This window comes from Cornus florida, unplaced genomic scaffold (genome assembly GCF_030987335.1).
Source record: "Cornus florida cultivar Cherokee Brave unplaced genomic scaffold, ASM3098733v1 CherokeeBrave_3.0.0_Hap2_Chr07, whole genome shotgun sequence".
In the NCBI taxonomy this organism is placed as follows: domain Eukaryota; kingdom Viridiplantae; phylum Streptophyta; class Magnoliopsida; order Cornales; family Cornaceae; genus Cornus; species Cornus florida.
Window position 1 is genome coordinate 59,377,655 of NW_026775577.1, and position 23,498 is coordinate 59,401,152.

Below are 23,498 nucleotides of genomic sequence, written 5' to 3' on the forward strand. Positions count from 1 at the left end.
GAAAATAAAAAAATAATTATAGTTTAAATATTATATATAATGTATTTAAAAGTAAAAAAATACATGAAAATAATATTACAATTTGGGTTGGCTCGGATTGCTAACACTTCAATCCAAACCTAACCCTAATTAAATTCGGGTTAAGATTTTTCAACGCAAGTCTAACCTTAATTGTAAAAATAATTGCCCAAACTCGTGAAAAACCGAGTTGGGTTCAGATTGGGTACCCCTAATCTGTCCCATCAAAGCCCAACTTTCCTATTTGCACGTGCCCACGACGGCTTGCATGCCAATGTGCATCCTATCTATTTATGAGAAATCCAATCCAACAGTCAACATTGCATGGCCTCGACCGTTAGCACGTGCACCAGTTGACTTTCCATATTGTCTTTTGGTCTTTAACATTCCACATTTATCTTAATTTGTAGCTTACCTCCTACAAAATATCTGAAGGTGTATTGTCTTACCTTTGTTTCCAATCATTTATGCCTTCAAGTTTCTTGCTTTAAATTTCAGCATTTACATTTGATTTTAGGTTAACATTTGCTTTGATGCATTTACTACCTTGCTTCCTTTATGTTGTAGTATTAAGCTTTTAGTTTTTAGAATTTACTTTCAAGTTGGGATAAGGATGAACTATACTTAGGACCAAAGCTTTTGTAACGACCAGGTCTTATAACTGATCACCATCTACTATCATGGTTAATGATGAGAAAATTACTTTTCTTTGAACTATTATTTCTCTCTCTCTCTCTCTTAAACCGAAAACAACAAAAATATATAACTTTCGTTATGCAAGCAGAGCCCTTTTAGGCCAGAAGTGGTAAGAATCGGTCAGAGGCTCATTTCTGCTCTCCACAATCGTTGAAATCAGATAAGATTAAGTTTAGAGTCCCAACAACACGAGCACGGGGAATATTTGTTTGGCCTTCATAACTCGGCCTCAAAGCCAGCTTAGCCGCAAATCGGATCGATCACGGTGTTGACACACCCGCAGGTGAGGTAACTAACGCGTACCCACTAACTTGGGGACGCTTAAGGCCAAACACTAGGGATTGCCTCAGAGAATTACACCGCACCTTAGATTTGCCTAATTATATAACCATATTTGCGAAGACCTACATTGATTTTCTTGTTAGAGTCATGATTTGTTTGGTTGGAAGAAAAGATGATGAGATAAAAATATTTACACTGCACCTTAGATCATGATTTTCATGTTAGTCATGATGATGAGATAAAAAGAAAGGGAAGAGATAAAACGAAAGGAGGCATCCCTCCGGGCCCACCTTTTTAGTTCCTTTAAAAATGGAGAAAAGGTTAGAGGAAATAAGGAATAATGGTTGCATAAATATGAATTTATCCTTCAATTATCTATCAAATTATTTTGTTGAAATCTCTTTGTATACCTCATTCCAGAATAGATCACCTTCTTTTCTTTCTTTTCACTCAATCAAACAAAAAGGAATTGTAAGCATAAGGGATGTTAGTCCGACTCTCGGACTAATCCGACTATTTTATGTGACAACTCATTTAAGATAGGAGAGTCAACAGCCACGTCATTTTTCAGTAAAAACAGTTTCTTCATTGTGATAAAATTCTTAAATAGTTATGGATTCTTTCAACATTCATATAGAACAGAGATCATTCTCTTGCTTCTATTTAAATTATTCATACACAGAAACTATGGAAAATGATGACAAAGCTTTTTGCAAAACTCATCTATTACCACAAGTTTGGTACTAGGCATAAATGAATCATATTTTTCTCTAAATATCTTTTACAAGTCTTCCATTGATGTTTTAAGAACTGATTCAATATCCAGAAAGAGTAAAAATTAACTCCACATCCATAAATTAAAACATACTTCAAAAGCTTTACTCTATAATAATAGTAGAATACCAAGAATCAACATCATGCACCATGCATGTAACTTGCACACTGTCATGCGTTGTGTATGAGTGGGCATATCCATGCATTTTGAGGCAACATCTATTATGTGTAAACAACTTGCATAGAGTAGAAAACCCGACATAAAATCTAAAACTTCAGCACTTCATTGCCTTCCTGAGAATGAAGTCTCTAACAAATACTGGCAGATGGTACATTATCGCCATTATGGTGGAGTACTGGCCTAAAGAGAACCAAGCAGGTGGATTCTTCTTCAGCACCACTGCTACTGTCTTCTTTGCGAACTCTTCTGTAGGGGTAGCTTTAGAGCCTTGTGAGAAGTAGGCCCTCTCTCGGATCGCTGCTTCAAATTGCTTGTATAACTTCCATTCAGGCATCCGACTATAGCTGGCTATAGCAGAATTACCTATGTTTGACTTAACCGCTCCAGGTACAACAGTAATAACATCTATCCCAAAAGGTCTAAGTTCCAACCTGCATACAAATATAGATGGTACAAAGATCAGAAAATCAGAAACCATTCAACATTAAGTTAATTATAAATTGAATATTTTAGAGGAGAAATGATTCAATGATCGTTCACAACAAATAAAGGGGATATTGCAGTTAATGCTTCACTTAGTTGAGTTAAACATGCAAGGAAATTTTTTATTTTACCAATAGGCCAGTGACCTAGCGGTACCAGGCCTGTACTTCCCATAGAGGTCAGGGGTTTGAGCCTCGGTGCAGGTGCATGTGTATGAGTACCAACTAAGAAAAAAATATAATTTATTTTTAATTTTTTTCCCCTTCAAGTGATGCAGATAAGAAGCAGACTTAAATTTATAGAAATGAGGCTAACTACATTGTTCAAACCCTAAGGTATTAGTGTATCAAGAGTAGCTCTGGATCCAATGGAGACTTGGGTTGGGGGAGGGAGAGAGAGAGGGGGATGGGTTTTCTTAAAGATAAAGAAATAGAATACTAACAATTAAAATTAATGCGGGTAACAATATTCCACAAACCTCAAGGAATCAGTGAGGGAATGCAGAGCAGCTTTAGACGCAGTGTAAGCACCAGACCATGGTCCAGGGGCCAAAACGGTTACACTTCCAGTGTTTACAATCTTCCCCCTCTTCTGAGATACCATGTAAGGAACCACAGCTTGAATCAACCTCATGGAACCTATAATTGCACATATAATAAGATTAAAAACACAAGGAGGAAAATAACTATGCTATGTCCATAAAAGCAAACTGGTCATGAAATCAGTTAAGGATAAAACCCTCTTAAAGTAGAAAAGGGGTAAGGGAAAGCTAAGAAAGACAATTGAGATGCATGTGTAACAGACTACCTCGAGTGAGAATGATTGATATTAGAGAGGGTGTAACCTAAGTATTTATGTATCAACATGCCTCCTCACGGGTAGCTAGATATATATCATAACATCAATCCAACGCATGCATCAATTATAATTATTATGGTGGCAGTAAGATTTGAATTCGGGAAAGTGTTAAACACTACCTACTCTAAAATTTTAAGCTATTAAAGCGGTGTAACTTAAGTATTTATATACTCTAACAAGAACAAAGGCATCGTGCACATAATTAATATGTTGCTTAAAGCAAGAAGAATATGATAAAAGCATGAATAATGATCTTGTGGTGTTACTAGTTTTCCATTACAGACGTGGCAGGGCTTGTTTATGAGTAGACTCGTGCCGAAAATATATAAGACAATTACCAACTGCGGTATAAAATCCTCCGTTTCCAGATTACCTTACTTGCCCTATCTGCTTTTGAAATACATGGAAATAAGACTACCAAATGGTTTTTTCTTAGATAATAGGGGGCCCTACACCATTATCAAGAGAGTTTAACCACCACGAAGATGTACTTGATAGAACTTCCTGCTTCACTTCTTAAGTCAAAACACTCCAACTTTCTTAAAGGATACTCTTTATGTCAAATATCATTTTTGTGCTTTGGAGGCCAGACGAGGGGGTAACGCTTTTGGGGCCTGAAGAGGAGAGGCCGAGGAAGGGCGACTCAGGGATTCCATATCTTGCCCATTCAATCTCCATTTTTAGATTATAGTGCATGGAAGAGGGCATGTTTGACAGTTGTAACAAAAAGCTGCAAGAGATTCATTAACATTTATCAGTACAGTTTGGTTAAGAGTGAAAAACTAGGAAGTGGTATTGCAATTCCGATAAAACTTGGAAAAATCAGAAGGAACATCAATTTTGATGCAGTGGAAAATATGAATTAAGTGTAAGTGACTAAAACCACTATTTGGGATATAGCAGCAAAAACCTGATGCTATCGATCCAATCTGTCAGAAGCCATGAGACATGCTTCTTCTCAGAGTATGAATTAGATCTTATATGAATTTCATAAAATAAGATTGAAGGCTGTTGATCTTTGCCTTTTAGAGGTCAAATTCTGGAAGAATCTTGAAGTGGACACAGATTCCTCAAAACACCATAACATGGAAGTACTAAATTTGAACCTTTTTATGGGGAAAAAAAATCCATTATGGAAAGGAGTGGCTTAATGCTGTTGGAAGAAGCCTTTATCACAATAAATGTGATGTTGGCAAAATATCATTATGATAGTTTACGAGACTGGTTGAAGTGTTAATGGTGTCGGCCTCTATCCTGAAAATGGTGTTTGAAAATTGAAACCCTTTATTTTTATTTGGTAGAATTGTAGGATACCTTATCCAAAAAGGTACAAATTTTCGGGCTGCAAACACAGTAGAGGTGTGGGTTTTCAACTCATTTCCCATATTTACTTTCACCTAATGCCAAGGCAACCTAAATCCTATGTATCTCCAAAATTGTTCGGGTAAGGCAATATTTTGTATAATTTTTAGTTAATTGTTAGGTTGAAAAAGGATTCCACCAGCCTCCATTAATCCAAGAGGCCCAATCATGGGGCCACCATAGGCCTTCACAAACTATGACTGCTCAAAGACAATATCTTGGCTCCAACAGAGAGTGATCAAAGACAATCTCTTGGCTCCAACAGAGAGTGATCAAAGACAATCTCTTGGCTCCAACTCAGAATGAAGGGGATATTCATCTAATCTAAAAGGCAACTAGAGACCCCAAAAACCTTGGCTCATGAGCTTTTAAGGTTCTAATATTTTAGACACGTAATTTCTGCCAAACCCCCAATTAGTGATGCATTCCGGCCTATTTAATAGTAAATTTGATCTTGATACAGGAAAATATTCACTCATCCAGGAAAAAGATTGAATTAGCCATCAACAGCAGTATATATCATAAATTGATGCTCAAATTTAGTTAGAACTATAACCTACATCCAGATCTGACCTTTACAACTTAGGGATACACAAACAACTTGATGTACCATGTAAAACTACTCTGAAAGCAAGTCCATCGTTTAGCCTTTAAGGGTCAGATTGAATGCTATAATAGTCAAGAGTGTCAGACTAGATAGCCATATCTCCTTAATCTGGATGTATGTTTCAAGCATTATATTCCATGGCATGTTGGAGCTGTTATAACTTCAAAACAAAATTTTGGTGAACTGCTGCTTTATGAAAGTGGTGAAAATACTCTTTATTCATCACTTAGACTCTAAAGCTGCAGAAAGAGTTGTATAAAGACAAACAGCTCCAGTTACTGAAGAATATGATAGCTGATGCACAAACATTATGAAGCAGAGTGGATTCGGTAGTCTGGCATTGGCATTTAGTGTTACAAGCAGGGAATTGGTAAACATAACTTTTCAATAAATTCCAAATTGGAAGACTATTGCTATCGAGAGGGCATCTCATGACAAGAGTTATGAACTCTCTTTATTGACCGTGAGATTGAGAGATTTATTAGAAGATTTGTTCGACTTTTCACAGATCTCAAAAACTCTCAATCCAGTGGTTAATAAATAGAGAGCTCAAGCTGTTGTCATGAGAGGCTCTCTTGAGAGCATTACTCAATTTGGAATAGCAGTTTCACTCTCAGTAAAAAAAACGATGCATGCCAAAACACACAAGCAGCTGACATGTGTTGTTTTGTAACGGAAGACATTAAAAAAGAAAAGAAAACATTTTGTTCTAACAGATTAGTAGTGTCCTGCAAGAAATATAGACAGCTCATGTGCCCTGTTTTCTGGTGACATTCCACAAAAAAGTGGGAAATAAAGCAAGGTCATTTTAGGAATAGGTAGTGTTCTTTCATTATTCAGGCAATTGGGTACCTAAGTATGATCCATCTGAGTCTTTTTTTTTTTTTTTTTGGAAGTTAAAACAAACACATACATACCCATTATCCACAACATGTCTGTAGTGGGACTTGAACTCTAAACCTCCCCCTTTGGGGAGGAGAGATCATACCATTGGGCTAGAGGCCCTTTGGTATGATCCATTTGAGTTGGATAGATGGAAACTAAAAAGCTAAAAAACCAAAGGTGGTTTTGTCATGTGGCTTTGAGTCATTGTAAGCTGCCTTATCTCCTACAGAGGCCATTGAATACAATTTGTCTGGTTAGAAGACTCGGAACTTATGTAAGTCACTTCTATGGGACTAGTGACACTGAGTATTCCACTCTCTGTCTAAGGTTGCAAATGTGAATTTCATATTAAATCTAAACACTCTTTATTCTCTTAATCAGCGCAGGTATGATTTGATCTAAGTAGTAGTGCAAGTATCTAAAACTGAGCATTAGACTCTGTCTAACTTTGCAAATGAGAATTTCATGTTAAATCTAAAGACTCCTAATTCTCTTAAACATAACATCTATGATTCGATCTCAATAGTAATAAAAGTACGTAAAACCGAGCATTCGACTCTCTGTCTAAGGTTGCAAATGTGATTTTCATGTTAAATCTAAACACTCTTAATTCTTCCAATTAGAACAGCTAATTTGATCTCGATAGTAACAAAAGTATGTAAGATATACATCAAAATTGAAAAATTAAAAATAATCACCATCTGGGTACTAATCATTCTTCACCCATTTGCATCATACAAACACAAGAAATTCAATCAAGCTACTAAAAAGCCAAAACTAAATCAAAACAATTTAGAGATCAATAAACATCAGCACAAAAAGAGCACTCATATAATCAAATACGGAGTACTAAACATAGAATCCGATATAAATTGTACCAAAAACATTTCAATTGAAGGTCTGTTCAAGTGCAGATAGAGGGATTTCAGCAAGGGGACCAATGCATTGGACCTCAGCATTATTGACAACGACATCAAGGTCGAATTTTTCCAGCACAGCCAATAGAACATTGTGTACACTTTGATCAGACAACACGTCCAGTTCTTGAAGAAACTCATTGCCACCGCAAGGAATTTCTCGGCGGCAAATGGTCGGGAAAGCACATGGACGATGCTGCCAGTGGAACAGCTCGTGATCAGAACCACCTGTTTGTCATAAGGCTCCATAGGGCTTGACAGCTTACGGTTTTGGGAGTGTTTTGAAGTTATACACACACACATGCACACTACTAGTATTGCCGTATGGGGTAATGATATTATCTGTGTCATAAAGTGGTTTGTTAGGAAGATAGAGATTTGGCTTGTGTACTTACGCCTATACAAGTACACGTGGGGCTGGAATGGAAACTAAAATCCTCTCCAACAGGAGACAGGTCCAATACACCAACCAACATTGGTGATTAGCACCAGCAATTAATGGTGATGGGCCTCACTTGATGGTACAGATCATCACTATTAGTGGTGTATTGTACAATGTAAAACTACTCTGAAAGCAAGTCTATTCGTTAGTAGAGTCAGATTGAATGCTATAATAGTAAGATTAGATAGCCATATCACCTTAATCTGGATTTATATTTTAAGCATTATATTCCATATAGTGTTTTAGTCCAAGGCCTTTTACCATTTATAATTGCTACAACTGGTGTTATAACTTTAAAAATTAAATACATATTACTGGTGCATTATAATTGAATGCTGGGCATGTGTTGTTTTGTAATGGAAGACATCAAAAAAAAAAAACATTTTTGTTCTGACAAATGAGCAGTGTCCTGCAAGAAATATAGGCAGCTTTTAGTAATAGGAAGTGCTCTTTCATATATTCACTATTCAGGCGATTGGGCACCTAAGCATGATCCATCTGAGTTGGATAAGTGGAAAGCTAAAAAGCCAAAGGTGGTTGTGTCATGTGGCTCTAAGTCATTGTAAGCTGCCTTATTTCCTACAGATGCCATTGAATACAATTTGTCTGGTTAGAAGACTCAGAACTTATGTAAGTCACCTCTGTGGGACTATTCACACTGAGAATTCCACTCTCTGTCTAAGGTTGCAAATATGAATTTCATGTTAAATCTAAACACTCTTTATTCTGTAAATCAGAGCAGCTATGATTTGATCTCAGTAGTAATAACAGTATATAAAACTGAGCATTAGACTCTGTCTAAGGTTCCAAATGTGAATTTCATGTTAAATCAAAACATTCTTAATTCTCTTAATCAGAACATCTATGATTCGATCTCAATAGTAATAAAAGTATGTAAAACCGAGCATTCAACTCTCTGTCTAAGGATGCAAATGTGAATTTCGATGTTAAGTCTAAACACAGTAACACTCTTTAACTTTCCCAATCAGAACAGCTACAATTTTGATCTCAATAGTAATAAAAGTATGTGAAACATATATATATATTACAAAATTAAAAATAATCACCATCTGGGTACCGATCATTCTTCATCAATTTGCATCATACAAACACAAGAAATTCAATCAAGCTAGTAAAAACCAAGCCAAAACTAAATCAAAACAAGTTATAGATCAACAGACATCAGCACAAAAAAGGGTAATCACAGAATCACACACAGTAAACATGGAAAACGATATAAATTGTACCGAAAACATTTGTGTTGAAGGTCTGTTCAAGTGCAGATAGAGGGATTTCAGCAAGAGGGCCAATGCACTGTACCCCAGCATTGTTGACGACGACATCGATGCTGCCGAATTTATCGAGCACAGTCGACAGAACGTTGTGTACACTTTGATCAGACAACACGTCGAGTTCTTGAAGAAAGAAGCTAGGGTCGTCTTCCAGGTCGGCCATGGACGATCGCGACCGACTCGTCGCCACCACCAGGCATTTCTCGGCGGCGAACGCGCGGGCCAGCGCGTGGCCGATGCCGCCTGATGAACAGCCCGTGATCAGCACCACCTGTTTGTTGAATGGTTCCATAGGGCTTCTTGACGGGGCTTAGGATATAAAGTGTTTTGATGTTATATATATGCGCACACATTCACACGCATGCACACTCCTAATGCTGCGTTTTTTTTGGGGGAATGATTGTACCTGTGTAATAAAGCGGTTTGTTGGGAAGATAGAGAATTAACGTGTACAAGTGCATGCGGGGCTGGAAAGGAAACTAAGGGTCGTTTGGGAAGTGTCGTGTGGTGCAGTGGAATGCTCTAATTTATAATAGGACAAGTGTTGTGGTAAGAATTTTGGAACAAAAACGTGTTATAATATGAGAACAAAATATGTTTGGCAAGGATTTGTATTTTGTAGTGTTTTATTTATAATTTTATTAAATATAAAGTTATAAATTAATTATTGTATAATTTTAGTATACAATTGTATAATGCTTTAAACAAATTAATTGTTATCAAATAAATTCAAAATTACTACTATATTTATAAAATTTGAAAGATAATGTATCAAAAAAATATATATATACAGTATATGCATATTTTTTATTTTTTATGCTGAATTTTTATTTTGAACTTGCATTCTTAAAAATTCATATTTTGATTAATATTTTCATATTTTTTATACTGAATTTTTATTTTGAACTTACATTCTTAAAAATTCATATTTTGATTAATATTTTCATATTTTTTATTTTTTATGTTGATTTTTTATTTTCAACTTACATTCTTAAAAATTCATATTTTAATTAATATTTTCATATTTTTTATTTTTTATACTGAATTTTTTATGCTCGATCGAAGAAAGAGCAATTTTGAAAAATTCATATTAACACAAACAAAAACAAATCAAACGTTTGTTCTAATAAATCTTCGAACTCATCAAAATCTGCACTGCAAGCTCATTTCAGACTCTGCCCGCTTGAGACCAATTTGTTAAAAGATGGAGGGGTGGAGAGCAGTGTCGATGTGCCAGTGCCAGAAAGAACAAATTTACATAGCAGGGCTTGATCTCTTTTGGTATTTGGTCTTAGAAAAGATGGCAAGGTGGCCAGAGATATGGGTATTGGAGACGAAAAAGATTGAGGGACTAAATGTTGTGACAATTGCTCAATTTTTAGCCTCATATTGTATGGATCAAAGGTAAACAAAACTGAGAAGGCAAAGATGAGATGCAAAATGTCTAACTAAAGAGAACTGATATAGAAGGAGGAATAGAAATAGTTAAATAAGATCAGAGAGTTCAATTAGCTGTAAAAAGCTAAGTCTAAGCTTATCTATGAATCAATGGGGTTCTTGAGAGAGAGAGTGTGTAAATAATTTCCAGCAAACAATAGTCCCTAAAAATGGATCCTTCTCTTCCATCTTCAAATCTGAAAATTGTAAATCACATTGACAATTAATGAAACACAGACTTGGAAAAAAAAAATGCAGACATATATAATTATATATAATATATGCAACGGGAATAAAACGAGGCTCCTCTCGCCTATACTGAGAAAGATCCGGTACACCAACCCAGTTGGATAAGGTTGTCTTGGGCACTTATTCCTAGGGGTGATCAATCCGAACCAATTCGATCCGTATGGTTCGATTCGATTTTTTGATTTAATGGTTCGGTGATGGTTTGAAAAATTAGTAATCCGTAATGAGCGGTTCGGTTAACGGATTGAACCTTGAAAAAACCGATCCAATCCGTTAACCGAACCGATCCGTCAATTATATTATATATATATAATATAATTATATATGTATACTGCAATATATTATTTCTATTTATTTATTTTTTATTCATTATTTGTTTTTAAAATTCAACTATCTAACCCTAGGTTTCCTTAAACTGTGCCGCCTCCTAGTCCATCTCTTGACTCTCTCTTCCTCCATTCCTCATCTCTAGAAGTAACCATAACTTCTGAAATCTTGTAAATCTCCATCACTCATCGTAAGGTACACAATCTCTCTATACTTTCTCTTTCCATCACTCATCCCTTCCTAGGCCCCAATCTCTCTCTACTTTCTCTCTCTCTTCAAAATTTCAGCTTATAAAAAATGATATGGGTACACAATAAAATAAAAACAGAGAAAGAATCGCAAGCCCTAGAACTAGAAATTACCAGAAGCAGAGGAAAGGGTTTTGCAGATAAAAAAATGAAGACACTCTAATACATATTTTATGTATTTTTCTTGTTTCTTTGGAATCTTCTAAGCTGATAAAGGTTTGGATTTTTTGTTTATTTATTTTTTCAATATTGTAATTTGTTGTAATCTGATCTGAGTTCTATGATTCAAATAAATGAGCTATCATTGTGCATTTTTTTTTATTTTTATTTTTATATGTGTATCTATTGTAATTTGCAGTGGATGGGAGGGGCAAAATGGAAAGAATGTTTGGGTTTTGTTTCTGAACTGAGATGTGATGCGATGACTATTCATTTGGCTTTTGTAGTTGAATGCTTAGATCTGATTTACTTCTATTACATGTTCGAATTGGTGTGTATGACCAATTCTTATGTTTTTTTGTGTTTTGTTCTTTGCTGTTCTTGTTTGTTTGTTGATGTATTGTCTGACTGTTTTGGTAAGCGCAATCCGTGGAACCGAACCGAACCAATCCGTTATTCCACGGATCGGTTTGGTTTGGATTGAGAGTTATCACGGATTGGTTCAGTTTTAAATTTAGCCAATCCGCAAGGACCGGATTGGTTTGAATTTTACCTCAAACTGAACCGATCCGAACCGTGATCAGCCCTACTTATTCCGGCTGTACTAAGCAGAATAGGGGCCAAATAATGAGCAACAAAATAAAAGAGATACATAAATGGAAATGAATCAAATGATGAAGAAGAAAATCAATCATTACAATTAATTTATACTATAATTTAACAAAATAAAAGAGATACATAAATGGAAATGATGAAGAAGAAAATCAATCATTACAATTAATTTAGGGAGACAATATTCACACTTCATTTTCCTTCAATTGCATTATATTTATTTATTTATTTAATTTTTTTAATAAATGACTATCTCTTAATTTATAATGTCATAACTACCTTTTATACAACTTTAACTTATTCTTTTTTTACCTTGTATTTGGGACCTGAGTATTGGTCTTACTTTATTTACTATTTTTTTTCTTTCTATTTGGGAAAAAAATTTCTACGCTAGATAAAAATAACCTATTTTTTTGGGGGTCTTACAAAAGAGATAATTTATTCCATATAGATAAAAAAAAAAATTAATCATCTTCTTTTCATACTTTTTTTTTTTTTTTTTTCTTTTGGAGACCTTGACAAAAAAGATAATTTCTTCAACAATTTTTTTTTTCGGGGCTTTTTTCATGTCCAAAGAGATAATTTTTTTAATGATTACTTTTTATTTTTTTGGTCAAGTCAAAAAAGTCAATTTATTTAACATAAATTTTTATTTCTTAGTCCCGTAAAAAAAATTTATTCAATTTTTAAGTTCATTTTTTGTCTTGTCAAAAAATATTTAAAATAATAAAGATTAGAGATAAGGAAGAGATATCTAAAAGAACAGTTTTTTCATTTAAATAGTAATAATTATTTACTTGTAGAGTTAGGGTTAGAATTGTTATTTCATTTAAGATTAAAGTGCAAATGTTGAAAAATGAAATCCAGATATTGTCTCCCTTAATATATACTATATCTTTTTGTGATTGCAAGGTATTATCTCTCTCAAAAAAAAAATTCTTTCTCCATAATATCTCTTTGTTCAATTTTTTTTTTTTTTCTCTCTCTATAATATCTCTTTGTGGCAATTTTTTTTTCTCTCTATAATATCTCTTCGTGTCCGTCTCATATATATATATATATATTATCTAAATTTTTTGTTCTCTCTCAAAAAACATTTTCTCTCTCTAAAATATCTCTTTGTTCTAAATTTTTCTCTCTATAATATCTCTTTGTGGCCATCTCTGTTCCCATATATATATCTCTCTAATTTTTTTTTTTTTTTTACATTTTTTGTTCTAATTTTTTTTTTTTTCTCTCTATAATATCTCTTTGCGGCTATCTCTCTATCTCATTTTTTTCTCTCTAAAATATTTATCTCAATTTTTTCTTTAAAATATCTTGTGGCCACCCATATATATATATTTTTTTATCTCTCTCTCTTTAATTTTTTTCTCTCTCTCTCTCAAAATTATGTGCTGCCAATATTATCCCTTTAATTTTGTTTTTTGTATCTAGAAATCCACGTTGCTGCCAATATTATCTCTCTCTAATTTTATTTTTCTCTCTAAAATTTCTCTCTGCTAATCTCTCTCTGTCTCTAATCACAACCACTCATAATACCACTACATCTAACATAAATTACAAGTAAAAGAACATAATCAATCAAAATGAGCAAAAAAAAAGAAGTTATAACATCAGTAATTATCAAGGTATACTGCAAGTAACCTTTCAAAAAAAAAAAAAACAAAGGTATACTGCAAGTATACTGCAGCTCATCATTCAATCAAAATGAACATGGCCAAAAAAAGTTATAATATCACCAACTGTTAAAGTATACAGCTTTAGTCTCAACCACAATAAACATGAAAAACAAGTTGTAACACCACCAACTCTAATCTAAAGCAAAAAAGTAAATATTCAAGAAGCCCTCAATTTAATTTTTTTACATAAATATTACCTCTTAGATTTTTCAAATCAAGATCTTTTCTCTAACCACACTCCTACTCTTCATACCAAAAGAAGCATTACCAAATATTAGTATATCCAACGAGGGTATAATTATGAGATAACCAAATAAAACCCATGAACTAAAAAACGGAAAGCATTCCCAAGGGATCGATAACACAAAACATTTCTCCATGTATGTGAAAATAAATTGTTAACCTTAGAGGGATAGGCACAAAGATTGATTTTTTTACCTTGTCAAAGCAACAGAGATCGATCGTTAGTCCAAGACTAGAGAGTGTGTTTCAGTGAGAGGAAAAGAGTGAAGATCATCTCGTTCATGTTTTCAGAGAGAGCATGAACATAGTCATTTTTTTACATAAATATTACCTCTTAGATTTTTCAAATCAAGATATTTTCTCTAACCACTCTCATATTCCTCATACAAAAAGAAGCATTACCAAATATTAATATATCTAACGAGGGTATAATTATGAGATAACCAAATAAAGCCCATGAACTGAAAAACGAAAAGCATTCCCAAGGGATCAATAACATAAAACATTTCTCCATGTATGTGAAAATAAATTGTAAAACTTAGAGGGATAGACACAGAGATTGATTTTTTTACCTTATCAAAGCAACCGAGATCAATCGTTAGTCCAAACTAGAGAGTGGGTTTCAGTGAGAGGAAGAGAGTGAAGATCGTCTTGTTCGTGTTTTCAGAGAGAGCACAGATAATGATGGAGGGTAAGATCGTTCATGAGAGCGATTGAGGGGTTATGTAGTGGTGTCTAAGGCTTTAATTTGGGTGTGTTTGGTGGTATTTATAGGTTTGGGTATGTTTGGTGGTATTTATAGGTTTGGGTATGTTTGGCCTTAGGTGTAAGGAATACAGGAATAAATAAAATATTTTTAGGTTATGACTTTAAGGATATATTTGATATTTTGTATGACGGCTCTGGTTTTTCAACCCGGTGCGTCAGTGATGAACCGAAAGTTGACCGGTAACTGTGACGGCCCTAGGTTTTAGGCTAGTGCGTCAGTGATGAACCGAAAGGATGATCTGATAACGGATCTGAAATGCGAAAGCGAAAATAGAAAACAAGACTCTAAGAAGTCAAAGTGACCTTCCATGAGGTCGTGGAACTCAATGAGAACTGATGCGGAAGCAAAAGATCGAAAATATGCCCAGGGGCAAAATGATAATTTTCTGAAACTATGGATTCGGGTGCTACTGAGCACACCTCTAGAAAGACAATGAAAAACTAATTAAGATGGACTCAAGAATCGCATGATTCGGAGTCCGGACGAAGGAAAAAGGGCATGACGAAGAAAAACGAGCACTTAAGGCAAAAAGGCTAAACTGGTAATTATTCAGGAAGATCCGGCTGCAACCGAGTAGACCGTTGGAAAGACAGCAAAAAATTAGTCAAGTTTAAAAAAAAGTTCACATGATTTGGAGTCCGGACAAAGGAGAATGAGTGAAAACAAAAATTGATGTCATGACGTTGAGACGAGTACCCCACGAGCATACCGACAAGCACTATGACATGCTAGGAAAGAAAATAATTCAGCCAGAACTGAGAGCTGAAACGATGTCTGAAACGAATTTTTCTGGAAAAACATGAAGAAGAAACCCCCCATAAAATTGAGTTTTCTACCCAACTACGTGAAAAGAAACGAAAAAGACACACTACAAAATCCCCAAAATGCCCCTAGATCAGAACTGGACAAGAGGGCAAAAAGCTGCTACAGTGACTGTCCACATCTGAGATAAAAAACGGGCTACCAATAGAATTTTTCTGGAAAAATACAAAGAGGAAACCCCTCCCGAAATCAAAATTTCTACCTAATAGCGTGAGAGAAAATGAAAAAAAACTCACTGTAAAATGCCCAAAATGCCCCTCCATGAAATCAGGTCATGAGGGTTAAAAAGCTGCTAAAATGCAAAACAGAAAGCTGAAATTTGTGAGGGATTTCTGGTACCAAGATGACATTTTCTGGAAAAACACAAAGAAGAAACCCCTCCTAAATCATGTTTTCTAAGTGACCATGTTAAGACCAGAATATTTTTCAAAAGAAATTTCCAAAATGCCCCTAGATTAGTTTAGGCCAAGAGGGTTAAAAAGCTGCTACATGCATAGCAGAAAACTGAACTTTACAAGAGATTTCCAGAACCAAGACGACATTTTCTGGAAAAACATGAAAAAGAAACCCCCCCTAAAATCATGTTTTCTACCCGACCATTTCAAAAGAAAAAGAAAAAATGCACTGTGAAATGCCCAAAACACCCCTGATCAGTCTAGTCCAAAAACAAGGAAAATGTAACTTTGCACCAAGCGTTCATTTGACCCTAAATGCATTTCTAGGCTAAAATGATTATGCACGCAAACGTATTTAGTGTTTTTAAGGATGCGGGAATGGTCCGTGGCTCTCAAAAATGGTTGATGAAAAATATGACTCCCCGACGGCCAAAAATGGCGAAAATGAACTCAAAATGGAAAATTTGAAATCCAAAAATATGAAATGGTTTCAAATTACTGTTTGGCCCTTGGCCACACGTCATACATGATTAATGAGACCCTATGAAAGAATAAAAATGGAATTCCCATACCCGATGCAAACATTATGAAGTAATAACTTGTCATTTTCTAATATTTCCATAATATTTCTTGAAGTCAAAAGTTACATAGGATACAAAATAATAGTCATTAGCCTCTGGCCTTATCTCATACATGTCAAATACATCGTAAAAGGTATACTTATGTACACGTTACATATATAGAATCAAGGATACAAGTTTTGACATACAAAGCTACAAATAGGATTTCATGCCAACATTTTCATAAAAATGATGCTTTAAGTCTACGAACTTCCATGGCTTAGTGTGCATCCCAAACCAAGGTTCCTGTACCTGAAAAATGTCCCCACTACGTGGAAGAGTAACATAAAGCTACTCGTAGGAGATAAACATGCATCGACTTAGCATTTTACAATTATATCACCTTAAGGTGAAACACGTTAAAGGGGCTCATGCCACCTAACGTCTATGTCAAGATGAGACTCAGGGAGCATCCTAAGCTACCTTAGATCATTTCTAGTATAAATTACATCATTCGTGCAATTTAAACAATATAGAAGCATGTTATACAAAGCAACAAGATATAGAATCTCATAGTCCTCAATTTGAAATCTAAAACACGAAAACAACTTAAGTGGATCATGCCACCTAACGTCTATGTTTTAAATGAATCTATAGGATCATTCTTAAGCTACATTTGAACATCAAAACACAAATCACAATATCGATGCAATTTAATCAACATTGGAACATCCAATACAATGCATAAAACATGATTTCTTAAAGTTAACATCTTGAAACTCAAAATGGGAAATCAAATAAGGAACAACAAGTTACGATATCATCAAGTTATCAACTTAAAATGAAATGCGAAATCAAACAAAGTAGATACTTGGACATCGCGCCAGATCAAACCGACACCATAGTTACATTAGGGTTACTAGTCCATGGGTAACCTCCCTATATGCGCACTAGACTGTAGAGGGACAATCCCCCGTACTAGAACTATGTCCTAGCCGTAGTCAAACAACGACATCCCCAAGTTTCCAAAATCAACAAGTTATGTAACAATGTATATATCAACATGTATGTACAAGATAATCAACTATCTACCATGCACAACCGAATTTGGAAACACATACAATACATGCTCTGAATCCACAACTACTAAGGCATGACAAATGTCAAATTTTCAGTGTGCGATTCGTTACACGCTATAACAATATGTCTGAATATTGAAATCATAAACTCATGAATCTAATACAAGTCCAAAATCATGATTTAAACATATAACCAATGTCAAACACATAATTAAATCATTAACGCTATAGAAACAAAAATTAATTAAATAAACTAATTAATTTCTCTAAGTTTCAAATCTCAATCAAATGATCCCTAATTAACACATGTTAAACAACATTGCATGGCTATTACATACATCCATTTAAAATCTTAATTAAGCCAATGGAACAATAAAGTAAAATTTAATTAAATAATGATAATTAAATCTCTAACTTCTAAAGCAACTTCAAATGGTCCCAAATTAATATATGCTAGTAAACAAATCCTAGTCATTTCAAATATCAAGTTTAAAACTCAATTAAGCGAATGGAACCCTTAAATCGATTTTAATTAATTTATTTAATTAAAATATCTAGATTTTCATACTCATCCAAATGCTCCAAAATTAAAGTATGTTAAAGAGCATGCCAAGACTTAATTTAATAGCCTATCACAAGTTAATTTCATGCAAGGTACGGCCATGGGAATTAATCTTTCACAAAAGAAAAATATTAAATAAAAGTTGCAATTCTTATTCAAATGGCCCAAATTTAATATATGTCAACAATCATACCAAGGCCAAATTTACTAACATACTATACTTTAATTCTAAGTTATACACATCATTGAGAATTAAATCCTATATAAGGAAAATAATTAAATTAAATTCTAGAATTAATACAAAACATGCATATATGTGGTATAAGCTTATAAAATCATCAATACAACATAAATAAAAGCCTAAGACATCCCCGACCTCAATTTGAGATGAAAATCTCAAAACCAACCAAAATGAAACGACTTCGAATCTAACAATACTTTGGGGTTTTGTCGGGGACAACGTCGTGAACATTAAACTCCAAAGAGGACCTACCAAAATCCTAACTTGACTTCAAACCTGAACTCAAAAATTGGCCAAATACGGGTTCTAATAAGGGGGAAAGATGCGCGTAGTCAAGACAAACACAAAACGCAAAGGTAATATGACTTTTTAACAAAGGAAAGAAGGTTTAATTGAGAGAAGAAGGGTGGCAGCCCCCCTTGGGCTGCCATGGAAGCTTCTGGTTGTGCATGAAGAGAGGGGAAGATGACTTTTTAATTTTATAACCCCCTATTTATAGGAAAACCCTAAAAGTGCCCCAAAAGGGCCCTGGCGGGTTCGAAAAAGTGAAATTTGAGCAGATGTGCTCAAATGGCAAAACTCCGTTAACGAAAAAGAACCAAAATGAGAAAATTTAAATAATGGGAGAAACGACGCCAAAAACTGAGTCCCGAGCAGGGAGATATGCTCCGAACATGTTCAACGGCAACTGGGGCCAAAAACACTGAAACTGGAGAAAAACGACCAGAAGGAAATTCTAAGAGCACACAACTCGACGAAATGTGAAAATAAATCTTGTACGAGGATGCAGGCTCAAAACGAGGCATTTTTGCAATAACTTTCATTAATTACACAATGGCCCCTCTAAAAAGTGAAAACTGCACTAATGGCCCAAAATGAAAATATCTTTCAAAAATATTTTCTTTAAAACCCCTGAAATAAAATATCTTCAAAAGATATTTATAAAAAATACACCAAGAAAAGAAAAAGATTATGAAAAACTATGCATCCAGACTCCTATGGATACTGGGAGTAACCAGAGTACTTTACTGCAAAAGTAAAGATACGTATTTCATGGAAACCACTTAGAATGAAGATACGTGAAGTCAAAAACCAAATCTGAGCACGGAAAGTGACGTTGTGCCAAAAAGTGACAAACGGGGAAAAGACAAAATAGGGAGATGGACGAAAAGTGATAGTGTCCAAAAAGTGAAAATGTGGAAATGACTCGGTCCTTAAAGGTAGTTGTCAATCCAAGGGAAAGAGTCTCGGAAACCATTTCTGAGCACTCAAGACGACATTAAGCGTTGAGAAACAGAATTCGGAAAAGAAAATTAAACGAAAAAAATTTATCCGTAAAATTTGAGAAAAAAGAAAGGGAGGAAAATGACTGGGTTATTACAACCTACCCTCTTTAAAGGAATTTCGTCCCTGAAATTAGGAACATTCGAGGAGAATAGAACTAAGACTAAATCCAAGGAAAAACCAAAGAACAGACCATAAGGTGCTAAAGGGCAACTCCAAAAGCCTAAAGTTCATCCGAAGGAAAACGAAAACCAAGAATTGAGAGACAACTCCCCGAACGAATCGGTATATTAACTCAATGTTAATAACTGAAAGAATCCCAAGACAACGATAAGTCAGATCAAAACAAATGGCTAAGAATGACATGGTAGTACAAACAATAACTAGAACCTGCCCACACTTACTCGTCAGTAAGGTAACATGACAGTATAAGGTACTAGTTCGTAACATGCCCCTAACAGATCAACTTAGAAAGAAATTTTTTGATACAAATGACATGAATGTCGAAAATGATCATTACCAAAAGCACTACGGAAACTAAGCATCTGCGAGAGTTGGGGTAACTAATCCCAAAACTCTAACAATAATGTCATTGGTACCGTTACGCTTAAGGCCTTAAATCCCAAACGCTGGCGTAACTAAAGACCCCCACATCTGAAAACACCACAACAACAACACCAGTCCCGAATCCACAGCCTGATAAGTCTGTGCCCTCAAGCCAATGGATCGGACCCAAAAAACCAATAACCTATGTACCGATCTGAAGTAGACCTACCATAAGGCTACATACAGAAGACAAAACGTTGGGTCAAAATCCCTATAGTGGATAGCAAAAACCTTAAATAACAATTCAATAACGTAGCTCACATATCTCTATCCCAACAACCTAGGTCACAAAACCCAACATAAGTGCAGGAAAGATAAAACAGTATAAACTAAATACTCACATAGTGCATACTCGCAAAAATTAAATGACATAAATCAAATAATATCATAGTACTAAACACATAATACACATAAGGTAAACCAAATAAGCCACCTATCACATAGGGGTCAAAGAAATAGTGACGCGCTATACCCCACCAACGGCATAAACATGGTAAGTAGATACTGTATACGCAACGTATCATATATATCCTCATATAACTACTACATAGTCATAAATTCTAAACATGTTTCTAAGGCATGTCCGAAAATAATGGGGCTCATAAACATGTAAAAGTGATTATACAAATAACAAGTTCGTAAAATCAAAAGAAATGAATGGAATGCCTTTCAAAAGGAACAACCTCTCAGAAAAGGTAACATGAAACCTGGAAAAGTCCAATCTCTCACTACGAGGAAAGGAATCATTTCCCTTAATGACCACTAAGGTCTCCTAAACATAAAGTCAGCACGTCTTTCCCAAGACTAGCTCATACCCTGATGGAATCCCAACACTACACGAAACAAGGCAATAACGAAATGGACAGCCCTAAGGCTAACCATTACAAGACATCAATGAGAAAACCCCCAAACCAAGATGCCAACGAGCTCGATAGGAACTCTACAGGATTCTACCAGAACCTTAACACAACGCCCCCCCCCCCAAGTCTTCAATGACAATGGAGAGTAATTAATTGCACTAATGCAATTAATTACACGAAACCACTCACATCCCAACCGTAGCCCGTAAGAGCTAACCAAGGCAACACACGAAGGATCCTATGTCAACACACCCATCCAAATCCTAAAACCATCTCCCTAAGAAGACAAGACATGAGAACCTCGCCCTGAGGCTCATAAGGAAACTTCCGAACTCCCTAAGGAAGGATTTGAGTCAGTCCCGACTCATCGCCCCATGACGCTAGAAATAAAGACCTCAATGACATCATGACGTCAAGACCACTATGAAGTCCTAAGAGATGGCACCGACACCTCCAATGCCACCATGACTACATCACGAAAAGATAAAGAAAATGAGAAGACACGATGCCTTTATGGCCTACATCTCATCCCGCTAGACGGATACTACAACCCTACGCCCACCTAAGCCCTAATAAGAAGACTTTCCGTGAGTCAAGACTATGACGCTATATGCGTGGAAAGGAAACGAGATCAATAATAACACGAGTTATTATGTTCGAATGTAACTCACACTATGAATGTACCAAACACAAAGCAAGACAGGGTATGCAACATATGGTCATGCTAAAGCAATCAAAGAAAGCTGTTTAAACAATTAAGCACTTAAGCAAATAAGCGTACATGTCAAACAAGGATGCTTTTAAACACATAAGCATATAAGCATAGAGACATATCACAATACCAAACATGATATCAAGAAACACATAAACATGTTATAACACTGAAACATGTTAACAAATAGCATATACATACGTATAACATAGCAACAAAAATGTGATATGCACCCAAAACCCATCATCTAAGGTATTCAAACCTAGGAGCTCTGATAACACTTGTGACGGCCCTGGTTTTTAGGCCAGTGCGTCAGTGATGAACCGAAAGGACGATCTGGTAATAGATCCAAAAAACAAAAATGAAAATAGAAAACAAGACTCTAAGAAGTCAAAGTGACCTTCTATGAGGTCGTGGAACTCAATGAGAACTGATGCGGAAGTAAGAGATCGAAAATATGACAAATAAGCCCCGAGGGGCAAAATGATAATTTTTTAAAACTATAGATTCAGGTGCCACCGAGTACACCTCTGGAAAGACAATGAAAAACTAATGAAGATGGACTCAAGAATCGCATGATTCGGGGTTCGGACGAAGGAAAAACGGCATGACGAAGAAAAACAAGCACTTAAGGCAAAAAGGGTAAACTGGTAAGTGTGCCAGAAGATTTGGGTGCAACTGAGCACACCGTTGGAAAGACAGCAAAAAATTAGTCATGTTAAGAAAAAAATTCACTTGATTTGGATTCCGGACGAAGGAGAACGAGCGAAAACAAAAGTCAACATCGAGACGAGCACCCCACGAGCACACCGACAAACACCATGACATGCACCATGACATGCAAGGAAAGAAAACAATTCAGCCAAAATTAAGAGCTAAAACGAGGTTCGAAACAAATTTTTGCAGAAAAACACGAAGAAGAAACCCCCCCTAAAATCGAGTTTTCTACCCAACCATGCCAAAGGAAATGAAAAAGACATATTGTAAAATCCCCAAAATGCCCCTAGATTAGAACTGGACAAGAGGGCAAAAAGCTACTACAGTGACTGTCCACATCTGAGATAAAAAACGGTTTACCAAACGAATTTTTTTGGAAAAACACGAAGAAGAAACCCTTGTCAAAATCAAAATTTCTATCCGAATTCATGAGAGAAAATGAAAAAAAAACTCAATGTAAAATGCCCAAAATGCCCCTCCATGAAATCAGGTCATGAGGGTTAAAAAGCTGCTAAAATGCAAAACAGAAAGCTGAAATTTGCGAGGGATTTCTGGTACCAAGATGACATTTTATGGAAAAACACAAATAAGAAACCCCTCCTAAAATCACGTTTTCAAAGTGACTATGTTAAGACCAGAATTTAGTTTTCAAAGTCAATTTCCAAAATGCTCCTAGCTCAGTTTAGGCCAAGAGGGTTAAAAAGCTGCTACATGCATAGCAGAAAACTGAACTTTGCAAGGGATTTTCGGTACCAAGACGACATTTTCTGGAAAAACACGAAGAAGAAACCCCCCCTCAAATCATGTTTTCTACCCGACCATGTAAAAAGAAGAAGAAAAAATGCGCTGTTAAATGCCCAGAACGCCCCTGATCAGTCTAGGCCAAAAACAAGGAAAATGCAACGTTGCACCAAGTGTTCATTTGACCCTAAATGCATATCTAGGCTGAAATGATTATGCACGAAAACATATTTAGTGTTTTTAAGCACATGAGAATGGTCCGTAGCTCTCAAAAATGGCCGATGCAAAATACGACCCCCCGACGGCCAAAAATGGCGAAAATGAACTCAAAATGAAAAATTTGAAGTCAAAAAATATGAAATGGTTTGAAATTACCGTTTGGTCTTTGGCCACATT

General features: G+C 35.4%; 1 protein-coding gene across 1 annotated transcript; it reads right to left on the minus strand.

The window, feature by feature from the left end:
* Positions 1–1,849: 1,849 nt before the first annotated feature.
* Positions 1,850–9,278, minus strand: LOC132267246 (short-chain dehydrogenase RED1-like). The gene is made up of 3 exons (XM_059768349.1): positions 8,753–9,278; positions 2,913–3,072; positions 1,850–2,382 (listed from the first exon to the last, which is right to left on the minus strand). The coding sequence occupies exons 1-3, from the start codon at positions 9,087–9,089 to the stop codon at positions 2,046–2,048; spliced, it is 834 nt and encodes a 277-aa protein (XP_059624332.1). The 5' UTR covers positions 9,090–9,278; the 3' UTR covers positions 1,850–2,045.
* Between the last annotated feature and the right edge of the window lie 14,220 nt (positions 9,279–23,498).